General features: G+C 41.1%; 1 protein-coding gene across 1 annotated transcript in view; it reads left to right on the top strand.

Annotated features, from left to right (window-relative positions):
* Positions 1 to 21,523, top strand: part of ift80 (intraflagellar transport 80 homolog (Chlamydomonas)) — a 50,275-nt gene that overhangs the window by 7,856 nt on the left and 20,896 nt on the right. The window contains exons 7-8 of the mRNA XM_075473321.1: positions 2,557 to 2,646; positions 3,182 to 3,319. Coding sequence (XP_075329436.1) covers positions 2,557 to 2,646; positions 3,182 to 3,319 — 228 coding nt within the window. The remainder of the gene's footprint in view (positions 1 to 2,556; positions 2,647 to 3,181; positions 3,320 to 21,523) is intronic.

Below are 21,523 nucleotides of genomic sequence, written 5' to 3'. Positions count from 1 at the left end.
CTCTAAATGCAGGACAAGTAATACATTTTTGAAATGACAAGAAATGATCCATGAAATGACAAACTGTAAAATACAGTTTAAAAAGTACTTACAATACTACTTTTATTTTTCGTTTTAGGGCTAGGTAGCGGTTTATAGATGACACGTGGAGCAAGATACAACACGTGAAAACTTTGTGTTTTTTTTCCTCTGAGATGTGCCATTTTCATGACAGCTTTGTTGTCTTTTGATTGCCAGGAAACAGAAACTGTTCACCTGAGGTTGACAGAAGTGTTTAGTCTCTTTGTTTTCCTCGTACAGCGGTGAAGGATTTCGCCTGCTGTGATAAGTGACTGTAAGGGCTCAGATATCAGCTTAAAAAAACGAGGGTAAATAATGTATATATTTTTTAAATTGCATTAAATCATAGCATTTCTCTGGTACTTAGTTTAAAAAAACTTATTTTATAGTTCTTCTAACACTTTCAAACAGTTTTTTTGTTGCGTACACACTGTTGATTTGACCAGTTACAACAACACATCACCTAACTTTACTTTTTAGCTTTTGTCCAAATAAACATCTATTAAAAAATTCTTACTGGTTTGAAAATAAAGGGAATGAAATCCCGATGCTTGGACCTGGCTGCTCACCGGGCTTGAAATATACTGGTGGAAACCCTGCCCACTACACCCATACAGATTATTAATTCATCAGTGCTGAAAGATCCCAAATGTTTTTTAACTTGACAAGGCCAAGGCCTCTAAACTTCCTGTTAGTGATCATGATTAACTACAGATGGTGGTAGTTCTCTATGCCAACACAAAAAAAGTTTGTTTGACAAGACTCATTGGGTTGAAAAACAAACGGTGCAATGTCAAAGTCCAGGAACTACCAAAAAAAAAACCTGAACTACCAGGGTACATGTATGCAATGAACTGGAAACGCGTGGATCGCTAGTGTCAGTTTTACATTTCCATGAACTGAGATGAACTGCTATGAACACCCTCAAACTTGGCTTTAGTTTGCAAATGAATACACGGACAAAGAAAAAGTCCTCTGGAGGAAAGATTTATGGTCTGATGAGATAAAGGCCGAGTTGTCAGGCCACACTGACCAGAGCTACAATTGGATGAGTAAAGATGAGGCCGTCACCCCCAACAACATTTCCATCTGTTAATCTGAGGGATCGGGAGAAGCAGGACTACCTGACAGCTCTTTAACAAACCATCAACCAAACAAAGGATTTCTGAGTTCCAGTGGGGCAATGACCCTAAACACACACCAAAACTGGTTCAAGAATGGATCAAGTAGGGTACCATGAAAGTTTTTGGAATGGGCTTCCCAAACTGCTGATCTTAACCCTCTTGAAAATGTGTGGACTTTGCTCCCAGCTTCGCCACGAGGAGTGGTCAAATATCCCACCAGAATTCTTCCTGAGGTTTGTTGGTGACGACCAAGTGTCTGCTCAGGTTGTAACTTACTGAAGGACTTTAATAATGTTGCGACATCTTTTGCCTTCTACTACATCTCGCACTGTCATTCGGATTCAGGAAGCAGTTTAAAGAAACAACTGAAAGTCAATTATTTTCTTGTCAGTGATGAACGCATGCAAATGTACAACCCAAGCTGCATGCTATGCTGCAGTTTGTAATGTAGCTTTAAAGTTTAATGTTGCTTTAAAGCCAGCTATTATTTAGCTGTGTGCCACATGTCAGAGGCAGCATTCAGCTGTGCTATCCCTTTTTTTTTTTTTTTTTTTTTTTTTTTGCAGGAACTGAAGCAGAGCTGCTACAGTTTCTGTTAGTTTTTTTGTTTTGTTTGCCGTTTCAGCCTCCTTGATAGATCAGTGAATTAATGACCATACACATTCACTACGAACATATCATTCTGTAGATGACCTTTTACACCATTGAGTATTTTTCTTGTCCATGTATACATTTTTTTTTTATGTATAAGCCGAATAGCACCTGGGACCTTGGATAAACAGGGGAGGGTTTAATGTGTGCTTTGCTTTCTCTCAGCCATTACCAGACATGCGTGTAGTGATTCAAGCACAGACACATCGACACACACACTTAAATGTCCAACTTCATCACCTCTCCCTCAGACCCCCTTGGAGACCAACATAATGATGGAAGTCACCAGTGTAGGGAGACCCCTTAAAATTCCTTTTTGACATTTTCAGTCACTTACACGGACAGTGATACACACATGTGCGTAGTTTTATCAGTGTTTCCCTTGGACACAGGGAAAGAGCAATTAGGGTACAAAAACTGGACAATAAAATTCTGGTATGTGAACACAGCGGGAACAAGATGGGACTTTCTGCTCTTTGTCACTCTGTAACATACGATTTTGGCATTAATAAGTGAGTTTGATAGAAATCAGTTCATAAACTTCAAATACGGTCAAGATCAAGAATCAATGTCAGCCTCTCTGGTGCTTATCTTTATCTTTTATTTGATTCTTTATTTGAACTGAGCAAACGTGAGGGGATTTATCAGCACTGCCTCTCACCTCATTATGGTGTCATTTCGTTTCCTCGCTGAACTTCTTACTCTCTTTGTGTCTCTTTAGTGGAAGGCTCATGATGGACTTGTTCTGAAGGTGGACTGGAATTCCGTCAATGATCTTATCCTGTCCGGTGGAGAAGACTGTAAATATAAAGTCAGTGGGTTGTTTTTCTTTAAGTATATCCCCCAAAAAATGTGTAACATGTATGCTTGTTCATTAACTTTCAATTTTAAAAATGAAATTGGAAGTTATCAGAATCTTATCATCTCCAGTACATAATAAGATTAAAGGTAAAAAGACCATCTACACAAATGGACAAGGCTGAAAACTGTTCAGAGTGGCAGAGATCCGCAGAGACTTGAGGAAAACATTGTCGCTTTACAGCTCACGGTCTCTTCAATTCCCAAATGCTTAACAAAGGAACCTTTTCTCTGGCTCCAATTCAAAATTAACATGGCCTTTCCAAAAATAACATGATCCTCAATTTCAAAATATTTTTTTTGTGCTATTTATTAGAGCTCGTATTAGAAAATACACCACTTTAAGGTTTGAGTTACATCTAATTGCAAATCATTGCATTTCATATAAAGCATCCAAACCTGTTTTTTGGAAATATATATTTTTTTAAATTTATAGACGTGTTTAGGAATTGTTTAATCGTGTCTTAAACTGTGTCCTCCTTCCAAAGGTATGGGACAGCTTTGGGCGTCTGCTTCACTTGTCGTCCTCTCATGACTACCCGGTCACCTCTTTGTCCTGGGCTCCAGATGGGGAGGTTTTTGCCATGGGTTCCTTCAACACCCTGCGGCTCTGTGATAAGACTGGAGTAAGTGAAGCTTTCACACTCTCCACTGATACTGTGCTTTTAATTATTTCAATTCCCACAATAGATTCAGATAGATCCCATAGATTGTGGAATTGATAAAACCCTGATGTAGATATGGAGGCAAAGTGGAGGTTATTGCTTGACAAAGACTCTTTAACAAGATTTTTAAAAAACAACAACAACAAACAAAAGCAGCAATGCTGGAACTGAGGGCTTGTGAAGTAGCTCCATACTTTGGCATTAAGTTGAATGGCCGGTAGATCTATTGAGATTTTGAATTCAGTTCTGTTCAGTTTAGATCAAGGACTTGGTGATAGTGGGGAGGAAAAGGGGATGTTATGCTTTCTGAATTATTAAGCTTTTTGGCACGTTAAAAGGTCGTGAAATTTACGAAGCCTTAAGTGCACATCCATAGGAGCTGCTCTCTTCCCTAAAATTTTTCTTAAGGGATTTTTTAATTTGAATTCTTTTAAAGTCGGATTGTGTGAAGGACTCAAAGAGCAGTCCGTGTCTAACGTGAAGTGGGCAGAGGCCAGAGCGCTCTCAATTTGGAGAATTAGAGAGGATTCCTGACAGGCGAGTCAAGCTTAACAGCTGCTTAAATCAGGGCTATGAGAACAGCAAATTATGACCCCCTAAAACGGTACAAACCTCTAAACAGGTTTCTATTATGCCTGCCTGGTCGCTTACTGGACGTTCAAACAGCAAAGCTCTTGGCTCTTTCAATATCTGTCACCTTGTAGACCTAATGTATAATGACCCTTTGCTTTGGCGCTAACAGAATGTGCAGACTGCCTCGGCAGCTGAAAATCAGATACACTGGAACTGCCTTAGACTTTATTGGCAGGCATTTTATTTACTGCCAGTACAAGTGCACACTCCAATGTTCCTGCATTAACAATGTGTCCACAGTCTACTCCGTTCACACACCACCCAAAACTTTTCCAAACTCTGGTTATCATTTGCCTTTGTGTGATAGTGTAACAGATGTTCCCTTTCGTGCTGCTTGTCAGTCAACAAAATTACGCAGGTGCCGATTCATGTTTTGCTGAAGAAAATTCTTTATGTGTCACTTCCCCAATAAAAGAAAAACGCAGATGTTATACTTTGCGCTTCCGTTAGCATGTGGTGTTCAGGGTATCGTGCTTGTGATGTAAAAGTCATCATCAGCAGGTTTTTACGAGGCTCTGTGCCTGTAGGTGCCAACTTGTTGTGAGCAAATCACACTACGCTGCATGCAAGGAATACCCTTTTTCTGTCGATTCTGAACTTCGGTACATTGAAGGAATTCGTCCAACGTGTCTTCCGTGCAGGTCCGAGAATAACTAGATCAGTTCATGTATGCAGTTGAGTATAATTGGTTTTACCTAGACCTTTGAACATATTTGAAATGCTGAAGTGACAGGGTATTATGCACTGGCAGAAGCTTTGCAACCGTAAAGCATTGGGGCTATGTACTCTCCACATATTGCCAACCTCTGTTTTGCCTATTTTTAAGTTTCTTTTTGTTTGAACTCATATTGCTATAAGTTTTATTCCTCATGGTAATTCATAACCTTTTCCTTGGATGAGAAAGTATCTCTGGTAAACAGTCAGCTTTTCCAGTGTAATATTGCTGATATTGTGTGGCTCAGTACAGGCCTCGTGCTTGCTGCACATCATTCATCTCTGTAAATCACATCAAGCTGCTTGTCACATTTTCTTGTTACCTGGTGCTGATGGTAACTGCAGTAATGAGAGGGGAAATGAGAGAATGATGAATGGTAATTGTTGTTTTATTATTGCTAAACATTTGGCCAGGAACAATAGTACCAGTTCCCTCGTGGGACGTTTAGAGCTTCTTTGAGTTAACATAGAGATGTCAGTGCATTGCTGCATCAGTTTGCTGTAATCAAAACAAACAACCAAGGCTGCGTTTTTGTGTCTTGATCACCAGGCATTTCATGCTCCATTTTGATTTAATTAGGATCAAATGTCTCTTTTTTTTTTTTTTTTCCTTTTTTTTTTTCTTTCTGGAGCACTAAAACAAATGGGCTGGAGAGAGCTCTGAGCTAACACATATGTCTTCTCCTGAATGCTAAGTTGTGTGTTTGTTACATTTATACAGGACGTAGAGTGTGAATTTTAACATTTCCTTTTGTCTTCTGAATCTGGCCTTTCAGTCTTTTTTTTATTTTTTATTTTTATCAACACGATGATAAAATCAGATTATGAGCAAAAAGAAAAACTACAGTACAATTACAGTTGTAACATTCAGAATTGAGTACAGCTTACTGTTTTTTGTTTTTTTTGTGTAATGACCCGAGTTACCTTGCGTCCTCCAATTATGGGTTTGTTTACGTGGTTGGTTTGTTCCATTGTTTCTTCACTGCACCACTTGCCTTGCTGTGGTGTGTGTCTCGGTTAAGACAGTGTGATGATGATGATAATTATGATGAATGCGGTTCTACCCTGCTCCAACTGGAGGAAGGGTATGCTGGCCTTCTCCTCCCTAAGCCCCTCAGATAGTGTGGAGTGTAGCATGGTGTGGGAGGCTTGCTCAAGCAGAAGACAGGGAGGGGGAAGAAACAGAGAAAAAGTCTAGAAAAGAAAATCCCCTCAAAGGTCACTCCATCCGAGTAGCGTTCTGTGTGTGAATTCAGACTCATTGTCCTGTTGTGCACCATGTTGGACATTTCACTTTGCATACGTATACACACTTGGCTACTTCACTTAATTGCTTTAAGGTCATCTGATGTGCAGATTTGCAAACAAACACAGGAGCCATTAACCAATTACAAGTGCTTTATTTATGTCGTTGCTGTGGTTTGTTAGTGGCGCAGCAAGGGTTAAGCAGTGAGAAGAATCTTTTCAGTTACTAGCATGACTAATGGGACGGAGTTTTGTTCTGTATCTGCTACAATGAAACCTTGCACTTAAACGTATTGCTGCTGGCTCAGCAGGATCTGTCCCGCTCATTTAACCCCTTCACCTCCCGTCCAGCCAAGCACTCCTCTAACCCTCAACTACCCTCATTTGTACTTTTACTCCTCCATGCTTTAGAGCAGATGTCTTAAAGTGGTCGAAAACACACACTTGTAAAGTTTACATCAAGGCAGAATTGATTGAAAATATTGGTCTTTTTAAACTCCATCAAGTGACCAGTGGACTTATCACAATACTTTTGATTTTCAAAAAGTTTTGATTTTCAGTGAAGCAACATGCAGATATTATTGCCTGTATAGCTGAATTAGGAATACATATTGAATTATTTTCCTTGCAGTTTGGTTGAGCGTCGAGTTCTCCTGTGTGGATTACTATTTTCTTTTTATAGGAAATTTTAACAGCACACAAGACACAAAGAGGCTCACTGTCCCTTTTACAAGATTTGGGAGACACAATAAGTCAGTGTCTGTCTGTGTGCCTGCCTGCCATAGTATATGCATGTGCCCACATGCCTGTGTGTGTGTGCAACCATCGGCGTGCAAATGCGCCTGCGAGACAGCAGTCTATTTACGAGGCGCTGCAGCTGGTGTCTAGCGTCTGGACCCTGTCACGATCCCTGACACTGTCACAGGCTAACAAGTAGTGCTCATTGTGCCAGGCAAGCACCCTCTCGCTTCTTTCTCTCCACTCTTTCTCCCCCTTCTCTTCTGTCCACTAGTTTTTTTTTCTCTCTCTCCACTGTACACCCATGCTCACATGCGTAAACGCGATCGCTGCTTGGTTTTGCACTTTTTTTTTTTCTCAATCATAACGGATTGGCTTACAAGTCATGTTATTTGGGTACATTTAGCTCCATTGAGATTTTTCTTTGGTCATAGTTTTCAGAAATTCTGCTGATAAATGAAGCCGGGAAGTTCCACATTTCTTATAGTGCTGGAAAACTGCAAGTGCCGACTTTGGTTATAGGCACAAAGGCAGGATAGAATTAAAAAAAAAAAAGCCAAAAAAAAAACAACAACATGCATTTACCAGACTAAACTCAGTTAAATTATTAATCAGCCTTTGGCTTTTTGAACAGAGCTTATTTCGATGGGAATATGGCTGCGTATGATTGAATTTAGTCAATATAACTCTTCTGTTCTTCTTTAGCTAAAGCCTTACTTAATGTGTCTGAGCTGAGCTGTGGTTGGATCCAGGCTCCTGTCACACTGTTTTTAATCCAGTGTACATATCCTGTATTCCACTCTCCTTTCTGCTCCCTTATTTGTAAATTATACTTAACTACAGACAGCTCCGTTGGGATCAGATGGTTTTAATATTAGCCTCAGGGCGATTCTTTCTTCTACACGACAGCTTTGTCATGTGTAATAGCATAAATGTCTCTTTCCTCGAAGTGTATGCACTTTTCCTTCTGCATTGTGATAATAGCTGTTTCACTCATAAAGGTTTGGGGCACAAGAATTGTTAGATTATATGTCAGACTTATACTACTCTTAAAAACGATTTCTATTTCTATTATATATACTATAAGTATGAAACGAGTTCAGTCTTAACAGTCAATTAATTATTATCTCAGTCTTTAATGTTGGTCATGTTTTTCTCTTAGCTGCGTTGTATTTAGAGCAAACTGATCCTTTATTGATGAATCCATTTCGTGCCAGTACAATAGACTTAACAAGCTGTTCTTTTTAGACTTAAGCTGGAAATTTAACTTCACAGTTTTTTTTTCTAACTGCCTCCTTCTCTCTGAGACACGTTTCGCTTTTTAAAGATGGATTTCTTCCGTGCTAAAGAGAGGTGTAAATCCCTTCTTATCTTTCTTGCGTTTGCTGCACGTTCCTCCTTCCTCCCTTTGGGTTTGTTGAGCTTATCAGCGCTTCCCCTCATGGCTCCTTCTCCTTTGTGTCTTCCCCAAGGCCCTTTTTACCTCCCTTTCTTCTGGGGTAGTCCAGGAGTCCCCTTTGGGCTTTGCTTAGTATTGCAACTTTTGGAATGGATCCATCTTGAGCTGGAATCACCATCTCCTGTCTTTCTGTTTCTTTCTCATTCCTTCCCTCTTTAGCAGCAACCTCATTCTCTATAGAGAACTTTGTCAGACATCTTTATAGTTGCCAACCATTATTTTCCTCTCAAAGTGTATAGCTCTTTACTGTTAGTCTGCCAGTGTCAGTGTCATCCTCTGTCTCCTCTTAGCTGTAGGATCTTTTCCTCCTTGAGTTACTGCACCATGTTCTCCACAAATGCTAAAATCCAGACTTCCCCATCTAATAAGTTAGCTCCTGTAACAGTTTTCCCCTTCATCACTGGGGAGCATAGACCTAGGCCTATGCTGACGTTCTGCTACCTACCACTTTTCGTCCAACATCTGGAAATTGCCACTGCTGGGGGAAAAAAAAATTGAAGAGCCCTGAGTTTTGGTCCTGATCATGAACCACTGTTAGGGGAGCATGAAGAAAAAAAAAGAAAAGAAGAAAACTTGGCAGATTTCTAACAGCCTTTATCTGTTTTCATCAAATGAGAAGGGGACGTTTTGGTACTGTACGGTTTAGACAGCAGAAGTAGGAGAGACAGACACACGCATACAGAATGGGGTTAGGAAAACAACAAAGAGAGAGTTAGAGAGGAGAAAAGCTGAAAAATTATTGGCAGAGGTCTGACCAAAAAAAAAGGCCATGTGCGCATTAGAAAAGATGGTGACTGAGTGTTTGAGAAAAAAAGAAAACTGGTAACTTTGAGAGTGTGTCAGAGTGAGAGCAAGAGCAAGGGAGCATTGTCAAACAAAGAGAGTCCTGAGTCAGCAGCAGAGCAGTTTTCTCCCCAGGCAACTGGGTAGGGCTACATCTCTCTCTCTCTTACTTTACCCCTCCCTCCCCCTTCAAATCTGTTTTTTTGCATGCTATTTCTTGCTCTCTCCACTCTTCCTTTCTGTTCTCTAGCTGCAATAAGAACAGAAAGCTCCCTTCGTACATTGTGAACTGATAGAAAGAGTTCTGAAAAGAGCAATTGGGTCAGTCTCACCTTTCAGATTTCTCCCCTGTCACTGTTCACTCACGTTGTCACGGGAATAATTATACCGACTCCTTCTGACAAATTTGATAGTCTTTTCAATTCAGATTACGCTTAGTCATGTGCATGAAACACATAAAAGTGTTGGATGCCGTTCTTGCATCTAGACTTGATCCATCTTCCAAAAAAGCTCATTAGTTTCTCCACCAGAATGTGAAGATAATGGTCTCTCTTTTTTGTTCTTCACCTTTTGTGCTGAGCAGGCTTTGCTTTTCTGTGTTGCTGAACTCATTCTGGCGCACTCTTTGGAACAGTGTATCCTAAGGTCCATCTCGCAGATGATTGACCCCAATTTTTTTTGTGCAAGTTCTTTGTGTGTGTGTGGTGGGGGGCAGAGGGAGTTTGCCTGTCTGCAAAAAGTGGGTTAGAGTAAAAGGGACTTGTTGACATGGTATTACTTTTACACCTCTCTAGAGTTCGGCTAAAGGCTTGCCTTGTTGGAAACCAAAAAGAAGGGGAGCATAAAAAGAGCCGAGAAAAGAGAGCAGTTGGAAGGATGGGGGGTGGGGTAGTGTGGAACTGTCCAATATATCCTTTAAAGTTGGCCTAGGCAATGAGGCTTGGAGGATTGGTCTCCATAAAAGACGGTGGTTTCTCTTTCCCTCAAGTCTCTCTCTCTCTCACTCTCTCTCACTCACTTACTTCATTCTGGTCTCTCTCCCTTTTTTTTTTCTTCCTCTCCTTTATTTCTAAATCCCTCCATCCCTCCCTCCCCCCACGGCTAGAGTAAGGGTATGACAGTGAGACGGTGCCCTGCCAGCCCCTCTGGCAGAGTCATCATTCTTAGCAGCACAAAATCACTACCTCCACTATCTAGACAAACATGTCACACTCGCAGAGAAAAAAGAAGGAGAAAGAGAGGAAAGGGGGATAAAGTAGTATAAGGAGTGAGGGTGATACTTGGTGACGAAGGCAGGAAGAAAATAAAGGGCTTTCGCTTTGCACACCAATAAGGGAAAGCCTTGGGTATCACTTTGAGCTTTACTGCCAACCCAGAGTTCATTAAGGACTGCTACTGAGGGCTACAGCTGGGCTGGAGACAATGCACCAAGGTCCAAAAAGGTTGAATTTTGGCTGCACCCTCCTCCCCCTCCCCCAGTGCTGGCTTCCATGGGGAATCAAGCGGTGCTATTGCTTTAACTCATTTATTGACTGGTCCCCTTGATTGTTATCATTTTCTCTAGGTTTTTGCTTCCATGAGAAGTAATGCTGTTTGATGAGCACATATTTGCGACTTAATATTGTGTTTGTATGTCTGTGCTGCTACTTGCCTTTGTTTACATTTTGTAACCCCCTTTCAAACATGAATCCATTTATCTGACGGCAATTGAGAAACGCCTGCTTTGTCTTTGTATGAGCACTCTTGTCCCTTTTTTTTGTTGCAAAAAGCAATAACAACAATCTTACTCGCTGGTCTTTGGTAACATTTAAAAAGCAGTTTCCACACAACATAAGTCTGAGCTATTTGCAGTCATAAACGAATAGGCACACACTTGTAGGAGTGGATCTGAATTTGACACACTGCTTTTTGGAGAAATTGTACAAGTCTTGCGGCTGAATAGTAACTATCACATTTGAATCATTGTTATTTGCATTACCAAAGCAATTGCAGCCTCTTCAATCAGTTATTATTGAGCAATAAAATTTTTGTGATTTCTTATATAAAATCAAAGGAAACAGTCTTGGTTTAACTAACAGGGCATATTGCCATTTTTCATAGCTGACAACATCTTTACTAGAGTTCTTCTAAAGTTTAGAGGTGATGTTTAGACGGAGCTGGCCATGGACACCACGCACTGGGAACAATCTTTGCGGCAAGATAGTTCAAAACATTTTTGCAAGAAGAGCGAAGACCATACACCACCTTTTTTGAGCTTCCAGAGTTTTTTTGTTGCATTCAGTGGAGAGGGTTTGTTGAAGATAATAGCTAATTTTGAATCTCCATCACTTTTCATATCTAGGAAATCAAATTTAATCGCCTTCAAGAGATACCAACTAAATGTCTGGGAGAGAAGGATGTTATCAGCCTTGGCACAAAGCTGAAGGTCTACCATGCTGTAGTCAGTGCTACACTTTACGCTCATTAAACTTCGAGTATGTTCAGCAGGCACAGCTTTCAGCTGAACTGTTTCCATACAACCTGTCTTAGCAGGTTGATTAAAATCAGATTGCAGATTATATACCCAACCAAATAACCCTGTCTGTGCCAATATGTGCCCACTATACATATTCTTGGGAAGGCTCAGGCAACATAGGCTGGACATTTGCAGCTTCAATATAGTCTCTCTCATGCGTTGGGTTTCGCCTTACTGACACAAAAGGGAAAAAAAGACAACTGTGTTCACCCGTAGATGTTCCTTCTTTTAATTCACACATGCCAAACAAAGGCAATTCAGGCCCGCATGGGGTTGTCACTTCAGACCTCAAGTCGGCATTGCAAATACAGCTAAGTTACGACAGCATTGTTGGTTCTAGTGGAGAGTTCCGCCATAACGGCTTGATGTGTTGATTACACGAGACGGGATCGTTTTGCCTCTGTCACTGCCTCCCGTGACGGCTCAGAGACGTATCGGTGGGTCAACTTCGACCCCCCATTCTGCTTCTATACTTTCACACATGACGCAACAACATGTGTTACAACTAAGGCACAGCTAAAAATCCTAAACTTAAGGGGAAATCTGAAAGTCACTCTTAGGGTCCGGACCCATAAAACCAACATCGCTAACAAGTGGTGACAGCAGCCCCCGCCCTCCCTGAGATGTCTATTAGAACATAGCATCTACGACTGCGCAAAGGGACCCGAGTCTCCAGCACAGACAAAACAAACATAAAGTTAGTTCATTATTAGTTCAGTTTTAGAATCCAATATAGTTGTAGCTCAAGTGTGTTTTAGCATGTTTAGGCTACTCTACAATCTATTTTTTGGGGCTTTTTATGCCTTTAATGGACAGGACAGTTGGAGAGAGACAGGAAGCAGGGGGCAGAGAGAGGGGAAAGACATGCAGCATAGGGCCGTCCAATGCGGGACTTGAACCGGGGCCAGCTGCAGCGAGGACTGTTGCCTCTGTACATGGAGCGCCTGCTCAACCCACTACGCCACCGACCACCCCGACAACCTGCATTTTAATTGAAATTAACATATTGATTTTTTTTTTTTTGTATGTATGTATTTATGTTTTTATTAAGCATTTAGGCTTCTCGCATTAAAAAATGACAAACAGAGAGATTTCTCACCAACAGAACTGATGCTGATTTGATATTTCAGCCATATCCACATTTTCGACGTCCAACGACGCTTCTGACGTTACTGACAGCCGACCGTCAACCCTTAGAGCTTGGAAATCCCTGTTGAAACCTAGAAGTGCCTTGTCAAGCACTGGCCATCACGGTGAAGCCTAATCAACAGAGGCGCCAAATCAGCTGAATAATTATAGCCAAATTCACAGCCAAAAGTAAACAGTGCGTGGAAGGTGAAAGAATCCGGCTCCTCTACCCAGACACCCACTGGGTTCAAATGTGCAATTTGCAGCAGACTATTCCAAACTCAAACACATCAGCCACCTTTAAAGATGTTCAGCCCATCAGTGAGACAAAGTCTTTGTTAAGATTGATGGAATAAACATCATCATTGTCTTCACACCACCTGTTCAACTATGTTAAACAGGTAATGCAGTGATTTTAACGTCTTCCATCGACCTCCTGGATATTTCACATAGCCACAGTAGATAAAGCCAATACTCTTATGTGTCCCCATGTCTGCAAAGGATTCATGAAACCCCTATTCATAGGCTGAAGAGGCACATGCCTACTGATATTTTACAAAACAATTTTGTTATTCTTTCTGCAGGGATGTCATTGCTTGTTGTCTCAGCTCTCTGGATATATTTTGCAAACTTTACAACCCCCGCAAGCCTTTAGATCAACAAAATAATCCTGTATATTGTTAAACCTGCCATCAATGGTCTCGTAGGGTCTCATGATGTGCCATTTATAGCATGCCAAAACACATTTAAATGACCAAATTACCTTTGTGTATATGTACGTGCATATGTGTATGTTTTTGCAAGTGCATATGTGCATAGTTGGTGCTAATAGAATTCTGCTGTCCAGCTCACAGCTGTGTCCTGCTGATGAGTCCCAGGAGGCCCCAGCATGTGTCTATGGTTACTATGTTGAGGCTCTAGCATAAAACCATGTGTAGATCATTACTCTCTCACTCTTTTTCCCTCTCGCTCCTGCTATCTTCTAGTTTGTCTTGCTCCCCCCTCGCCCATCCACCCAACCCCCTCTCTCTATTTCCCCTCGCACTGCCAAAACTCCAAGTTCTACCACTCTGCACTCATCTCAGGCCAGGCCTCGGTATCTCTTTAGCTGAGCCAAGTGGGTATTTCAATAACTTCGCTCCTCACACCAGCCCGTGTTTACAAATAGATAGTAGCTACACAGTGTTATTTGAATTAGGCAAAAGCCTAGTTTTGAGGGCATTTTACAATAAAATGTTTGCAATAAGATTCTTTATAGCCTTTTGAGATTGGTCAGTTCACACCACTTTTTTGGAGGGGGGAGTATTTCTTTTTACAGCAGGTATAATCTCTTGGCTATGAATGAAAAATAACCGCCCATATTCTGAGGTAATTCACTACTCAAATAGTCGTTAAACATGAGAACTTTCATCACACGACCATCTTTTTAGGTGCAAGTGGCTAGTTGCGTTGGTAACAGGGAGCACATGACTAATTAACTTGTTTTTATAGTTGCACACTGGTTTTTATAGTTGGTTTTTACATGCCAACCAAAAAGCAGAATGTGTAGATAAGTCAGTTAAGACTTTTTTAACACTTGATGTTCAACTCTATATACTGTATATATATTTATATATATATATATATATATATGGAGCAAATTCACAACAAAAGTCATCTCAGGGCACTGAAGACAAAGGAAGCAGGTTAATATGTGCAGTTGGGTACGCCTCAGTTCAGTCTAATTCTAAATGATTTTATTGATATAATGCCAGTTGATAAAATGTTGTCTTGATAAGGAACCCAACAGATCACATGGAAGCTTCGCTTTCATTCAAAAGAGCCTCCTTATAGATTGCTCTTTTCTTTCTCTTTTTAATTCACCGACCAGAAGTACCTCATACCGTCAAACCACGATGCCTGCTCATCTCTTAATGTAATGCTTATCATTGAAGGTTATCATAGATAGTGTATCTGTACGGGTCCGACAAACTGTCCACGTGTCATACAGATGTTTTTTTGAAGTTTCATTTCGTCTGTCCTTTTTTTTTTCTTCAGTCAACATAAAGAAAACTTTACAAAAAAAAGACATTCAGGCTGAAAACGGCATCTTTCTGTCCTTTTCGAGCCTCATGCTACTGCCTGCCATTATATATTTCCAAAGACACATAAGTATCACACACACATAATGAATCGAATAAAATTGCTTCAAGAATGTGTTGCATTGTCCACTTAAAGGCATATCGATAACATCATAAACAATATTAAAAAAACAAAGGGCGGTTACCATGTGTACCCCTTGGACTACATGCAGGAAAGCATCGTTTTTGAGCCATGTGTTATTCCTCTCCGTCCATGTTGGATATTACCCATAATGCCACAGGCCTAACTACAATCTACTCATGTGTCTTCTTACTTTTTACATCAGAGTACCTAACAAGCACATTTTTAACCAGAGAATTTACAATTTTACATTCTTTTAATACAATTTTAATGACTCTATGAACTCAAATACACTAACACAACCCTAACCCACCTCACAATACAGTAAATGAACTTCTTAATAAATCACGTCTCTTAGGCAATTAAAAATAGTACGTTAGCAAGGTAACATAAGAAGTCGAAGGCTCAAAAATCCTGATCAGAGCGCCCTGACTGAAAAGCTCTTCTTCTGTGCCAAACATGTGCACTGATGCTGTGGCTAAGCCACTCTTTCTACAAAGTCATCTGTCCGGAGCACTTTTTTTTTTCCAAAAGACCTGGTTGTTGCATTTATGTTCATTGGGAAACCTTAGTTTTGTTTTGATGTTCTTTTTGGACTGTAAAGACTTTTTCCTGGCACACTTCCCTCCAGCAGGTCGAGTTTTGAGTGATATCTTCCTGATTTTAGAGGCATGCACTTTGACACCAGCTGCTGCAAGAGTTACCTGCAGCTCTTGTGGTGATACTGTTAGGTTTTTGCATCAAATATCCTCTTCTTTGGGCTGAATTTGCCACAATAGCCCAGTTCTGGAAAATTTGGCTGCGGTTTCAAATTCAGGCCACTTGGAGATGAATGTCTATATTTCAAACAATTAGGAGATCTTTTCATATTGTTGGCCAGATGCACAGTTATTCCTCTAATGGGATTAGAGAGCTCTTTAGGTTTTGGCATCATGACGCCATACACTTAACTTTAAGTATCAAAGAGAACACCAGGTCCTAGATGTCAAAGGTTTCAGCAAGATCCCACTTGTCTCCCTCCAGAGGGTTTTTATCTCTGGCATTCAATCTTTAATCTTTGATTCCAGTTTTTTTTTTTTAGGGAAAAGACAGGTTTTATTTGTGCCTCCGATAGTGGTCATAGTGGTTATCTAGAAAAATTGGGGTGATTTATGCTGTGGTTTTGCTTGCCGCATTGATCGTATCATCAACACAGCGCCATAACCACTTAAAGGCTCTAGCATGGTTGCTGCGTCTGCTCGCGCGAGCGGTGTTGATGACGTCACGAGTTCGTGCCCGCCATAGGACCCTATATAGTGGCGCCAGTAGTTGCAATTTTCTCCGTCACAGAGGTGGCGCTGCTACGTGAAGGTTACCTCTACTCTACAACCACGAAAGTGGAGAAGAAAACAATGCCGCTGTCAAGAGCAAGAATACTGTAATTAATGATACTGCTGCAGTTTTCGGATCATTTTAATTTTTTAATTCAGTTAAAAGAGGTGAAGGTCTGAAGCCCCCGGCATCAACAGAGTCTCTGCCCTCTTCTTTGCCTTCACGTATCTGTCCTGTAGCTTCTTCCACACATTCTTACAGAACTCTCCCTCTTTCCCCAAAGTTCTGCCAATCTCTGTGCACCAGTTTTGGGAGTTTACGTGCTCCCTGTGCTGTTTCACTGCAGTTTCGTACAGCTGCCTGTACAAACGCACCTCCTCACTGAGCCTGGTCTCACATCGGTCCATCCGGTTCGTTGTGCTCGGCGCCGCCAAGTTACAAAAATCGACTGGTGCACGACAACGCGCAGCGCCGTCTTTTCAAGGGAAGCGCCAGGCCTGAAACGTCATTTTGACGTCACGGTCCACCACCGCCGTGACAGACGCGGCAACCATGCTACCGCCTTAAAGCTGCAGTCTGCAACTCTTTTTCAAGCATAATGCCTGGAACTGTCCGGGGATTCTGAAAGTAGTACATTAAATACCCCAATACAAAAAAAAAAGAGTTCTCTAGGTCCCCTATATGTCCCGCTAGGTCCCTCCAAAGCCAGCAGGTTTGTTTACAAAATTGCAGACCGGACCGGTAAAAGGTAACCAATCAGGTTACGAGCTGGGCTCTGCTGCCTGTCAATCACCGATTGTGCACGCGCGATACAAGGTAGGCTCGTCCCCACGCTTATTTATCTGGACTATTGAACTTCATTATGGGCTTGTCTACTTACTGTGTCTTCCATGATCGCAAATGACAGGTGAGTTGATGAATGAGGAGTCGTGTAAGCGCATCTGGCGTGCACATAGACGTGCACGAGTTCTCATGTGTTTTGATGGGGCGGGACAGGAAGTTGAATAACTTTTTATTTTTCAGTTAAAAAATAAGCATTTCTTGCATTTTGCGACTACGGAGGTCACCGTTTTCAACTTCAAGTGTTCTGATAGATCATGTAAACTCTTAAAATGCCAAAAATTAGGACTTTACGTATGACAACAACAAATCCTGCAGACTGCAGCTTTAAGCCAGAGCTTCAGGCATGTAAGACTCACTGCAGTTTTCTTCCTAAACAGTAGGTACCGCTACTGAGACAATTGCGCCCTGACACCAAGTGAATGGCTTCAGAAGAAATCGCACAGGAAGTATGATGTCCGTACATAAATGTAACCACACATTTTCAACGTCTCCGTTTCACTCTTAAGCCGTTTTAGATGTTTTAGTCACATTTTCTGTAGTTGCACCTTCGTCTCTGTTGATAGATTGTTGCACACTCTTCCCCGCTGCTCCTCCTGGTTTTTTTTTTGTAAACACGTTCTTCGCATGGCGCACGTCAGATTACATAAATGTAGAGGTAAACGGCACCAAAGTGTCAGCTATTGTGACGTCAATTTTGGCTCAGGACACCGTGCTCGAGAGCAAGAACGGCAAGCGTGAAATAAGCATTAGACCTTGTCCGAACAAACTTGTTTATTTTGACAGTTTCTTCGCTCTTTGTGAAGTGGCCCCCCACTTTTTAATCTCTTCTCTTCTTTCTAAAAACTTTTTTCAGGGGCCAAGAACTGGGTTTGCATTTAGGCAATAGGCAGACAACGTGTAGAAAAATCTGTGTTTGCCAAAATACCCGTGTTTATGTGTAAAGAGACTTAAAGACCAGCTCTCATCTAGGGCAGTTCTCACTCTCAGGTTTGACCAGCGCTGTTCTTATCCTTAAAGTTAACCCATCCCCCGTGGAGTGGGTGACTGCAAGCTGACGTTTACAAGCACTCCTAATCTGTTAAGAGACTGATGAGCCCTCGTCCAAAACAACGTACTTTGTTCACCAAAGCTCTGCTGAACACATTTTATCTTTCTTAATTTAATCCTTTTTTTTTTTCTTTTTTGTCTGTATGAGCAGATTTGTCTTAGTATTTTCATAAATACACACTCTGTCTCCTCATGGCAAGAAACTTGCCTGTATATGTCTACTGTCCATTACACTCAGACATGTTGTGTTTATTATGTGCAGGGAGTTACTCTCTGTACCTGCACTGCCAGGTCCTGTCCTGAACACAGACACACAGGCAAACTAAAGCCAGCTGGCTTTGCAGAGAGTCTGCCATCTGTTCTGATTTATGTAAGACTGTTAACCCTGGACTAGGACGGCTCCCACTAGCTCACTAGCACAGAGTTAAACAAACAGATAAGAGAAGTTCTAGGTTTTAAGAATGCGTTGCTTTTGCAGCTACATCTGTTATGTAATAATCGGATAAATCATTGCTTTTAACTTTCTTTGCAAAATCTTTATTTCAAAAAGAAAATTCAGTCACAACAAAGAAGTGAAGTGATTGGCAGATGGGATTAGAAGTAAAGAATGGTCCTTCAGTGTGCTGCCACAACTTTTTGACTTTTCATTGTTGTCTTTTCATGAAGAATCTTCGTCAAAATCATTGTAAGAATCTGGAATGATTCATACCAATCAATTGGTCAGATTTTCCTTCTTTAAACGTGATGGACACCGTGTTGTAACATGGTGTAACAATTCATGCTCGTAAGAGTGGAGTTTGATAGTGTTATGGAACCCAGTCAATACTTGGAGCAGAGTAATCTTTACTATATTGGTAATCTATATGTGTACATTTTACCACATGTATCCTGCGTTCGTCTTTTTAAACCAAGGCCAAGTGTTGTAGCTGGTTAAAATACAGGTTTTCAACAGGGTCACGGACTCGGCTTGACCCATTAACACTAATGGTAGTTCAAAGTTTTCCTAGATGCTTGCTTTTCTGTGTCAGGAGTGTCCAAGATGAAGGGCTAAAATGAACAGAAAGTCTGCAAAGCTCATGCCCCACCTCTGATTAGGAGGCTGTTGACTTGCATTAGTGCTGGGGTGGGGGTGCAGAACGGGGTCAGGGCAGACATATTTAATGCTTGTGAAGTAATGGGGCTGAATCAGCAGATAGCTCCACAGGGAGCCATTAGTCCAGACATGTGTCATTAACCCTTTTTCTGGACTGTGCTCCACCCCTGCACACCCCCACCATTAAGACCAGAGCGCTGTTTCAGGTGGTGGAGACAGAGACAGGCAAAGGGTAATATAATGATACAGATAGACACTCTTTTTTTTTTTTACCATTGACTTTATTTCTTGTCTTTATCTGTTTTGTCAGCCTTTGTGTGTCTCTCTTCTTCATTGCTTTGTTTTTAAGATAGCTTCTGCTTCAAATACAGGCAAACGTTGCTTATATCCCTCTCTAGAGGAAGTTGAAATACAGAGATTTGACATCTTTTGTTATATTCTGTGAATAAAAAGAGCACGGTAACCAGCATAGTTTCAGCTGAACACAGCATTACTTGCAGTAAGTCTTAGACACTAAACAAATGGGCAGCTACCACTGTGTCTAAGTGATGTGTGAAAAGAATTAGGGCAAGAAACTGATAAAGTAAAAGGGTGGAGCTAGCCAGTTTTATTTAGAGGGGCACACATATAGGGTGAGAGTGCCTTCAGTAACAAGCTGAGGTTATGGTGTTGTGGGGCTGTCAGAGGAGAACGTCTCTTCCTAATTTTTTGTTAACATAACCTTTTTGCAGGCGTCCCCACATTGGCCGCGGCTTCAGGGCAACAATAGCGAGAAGGGGCAGGCCCACAACACCTGCCAGTCTTAATGGTAAACATATGTCGAGAAATGTAGAGCGAGGGAGGAGAAGAAAGGGGGGGGCAAGCACACCTCTTCAAGAGGCTGTGCTTCAAGATACTGGCTTTGTGGTGCATGCATGCGTGTGTGTGCGTGTGTGTGTGTGTGTGTGCGTGTGTGCGTGCGCGTGTGCGTGCGCGTGTGCGTGTGTGTGCAAATCTGCCGAGTTGTTAGTATGTCTGTGTAGATCCACGGTAGGTTGCAAGTCAGAGTTTCTGGAACATCTCCTTGCTCAAAAACTTATTCATGAATTAAAAAGTAACATCCATAAGGTAAAAATGGTGAAAGCTGGCAAATGGGTGAGTTTTGCTGAATCATGCATGATACTCACAGTGCATTTTTCCTTTTCTACACACAGGGAGTTTGCCAACTATTTATGACATTTTCTGCACCTTTAAGTAATATAAATGCATACATATTAACAGACACCGGATGCACGTGTTGCTGTCTCGCAAGCTACTTAAAAGGATCAGCACGAGTGGTAGATTGCCAGTTTAGACTGCATTTCTATATGGTATTTGGTCAGTCTGTATGAGTTCATTGTGAGTTTGAGGGGTCTCACCCCTTTTTCCCCCCAGACCTTAACTAATAACCACACGTCATGTCTGCCACCTTCTCTCTGACCACAAAGCTGCCCATTATGGACAGACACGGTTCAATGGCCAGAGTGGACTCCAGCATGATGAAGGCTGATACTGACTCCACTTCTGACGCCAAGACTTCATTTTGGCCTTAATACACTTCTTTTGCATGTTTTCATGTACTGTCTTTCTGTGTAATATCTCTCTGAATCAGTCTTAAATCTCTTTCCAGGCTTGTCTAGAAGAATTCTCAAGTATCCAGTGGAGTTCCACCCCTTTAGGCTGCAATAAAACCAGTTGCCAAATCTATTGCCACTGGCTGATTCACCTCCCCCGACTGAACCCCTCCCCTTCTCTGTCTTCTCCGTCTCTCCTCTTCTTGTAACAGTCATTTCTCACCTCCTCCCCTCTTTATTGCTAGACTTTTATCCTTTTTGAAAATACAAAAACTCCTGTCTGGCTTTACAGAGTAAAAGGGAAGAAACAAAAGCATCCCCTGAATGATGGCATACATCTGCTTCAAGGCTAATGGAAATAAGTTCTATAATTTCTTTCAATTCCATTTTTTTTTTTAAATGTTCATTATTCTCTATATGCTAAGTGATTTACAAACCTAAAAGTTTCCTAAAACTTAAGTCTGCGTTTTTGAAAAATAATTTCAACCTATTTTTAACAGACAAAAGTTCAAAAGAATAATTTTTAGTGTCTTTGCTGACCAATTTCTTTGTATTTAGAAAATTTAGACAAATCTAGAACTTAATGCCAGCAACACACTCAAAGATGTTGGGAAGGAGGCAAAGAAAGACAGAAAAGTTTATAGAATATATAATTAACTGCGTTGCATATTCTATTTTATATGTAAATGGTATATTCTGTCACCAATTAATCTGCTGAGTAGTTGGTGACGGGTGAGGGTGTCAGGATTGGGTATAAAAGTAGTATCCAAAAGAAGGTTTCATCTTGTCAAACAAGGATGGGTCGTGGTTCACCATTTTGTGCCAAATTCCATCAGAGAATCATCATTAAGTCTTTTAACAT

This window comes from Odontesthes bonariensis, chromosome 9, assembly GCF_027942865.1.
Source record: "Odontesthes bonariensis isolate fOdoBon6 chromosome 9, fOdoBon6.hap1, whole genome shotgun sequence".
Lineage (NCBI taxonomy): Eukaryota > Metazoa > Chordata > Actinopteri > Atheriniformes > Atherinopsidae > Odontesthes > Odontesthes bonariensis.
This window is presented reverse-complemented; position numbering and strand designations above follow the sequence as displayed.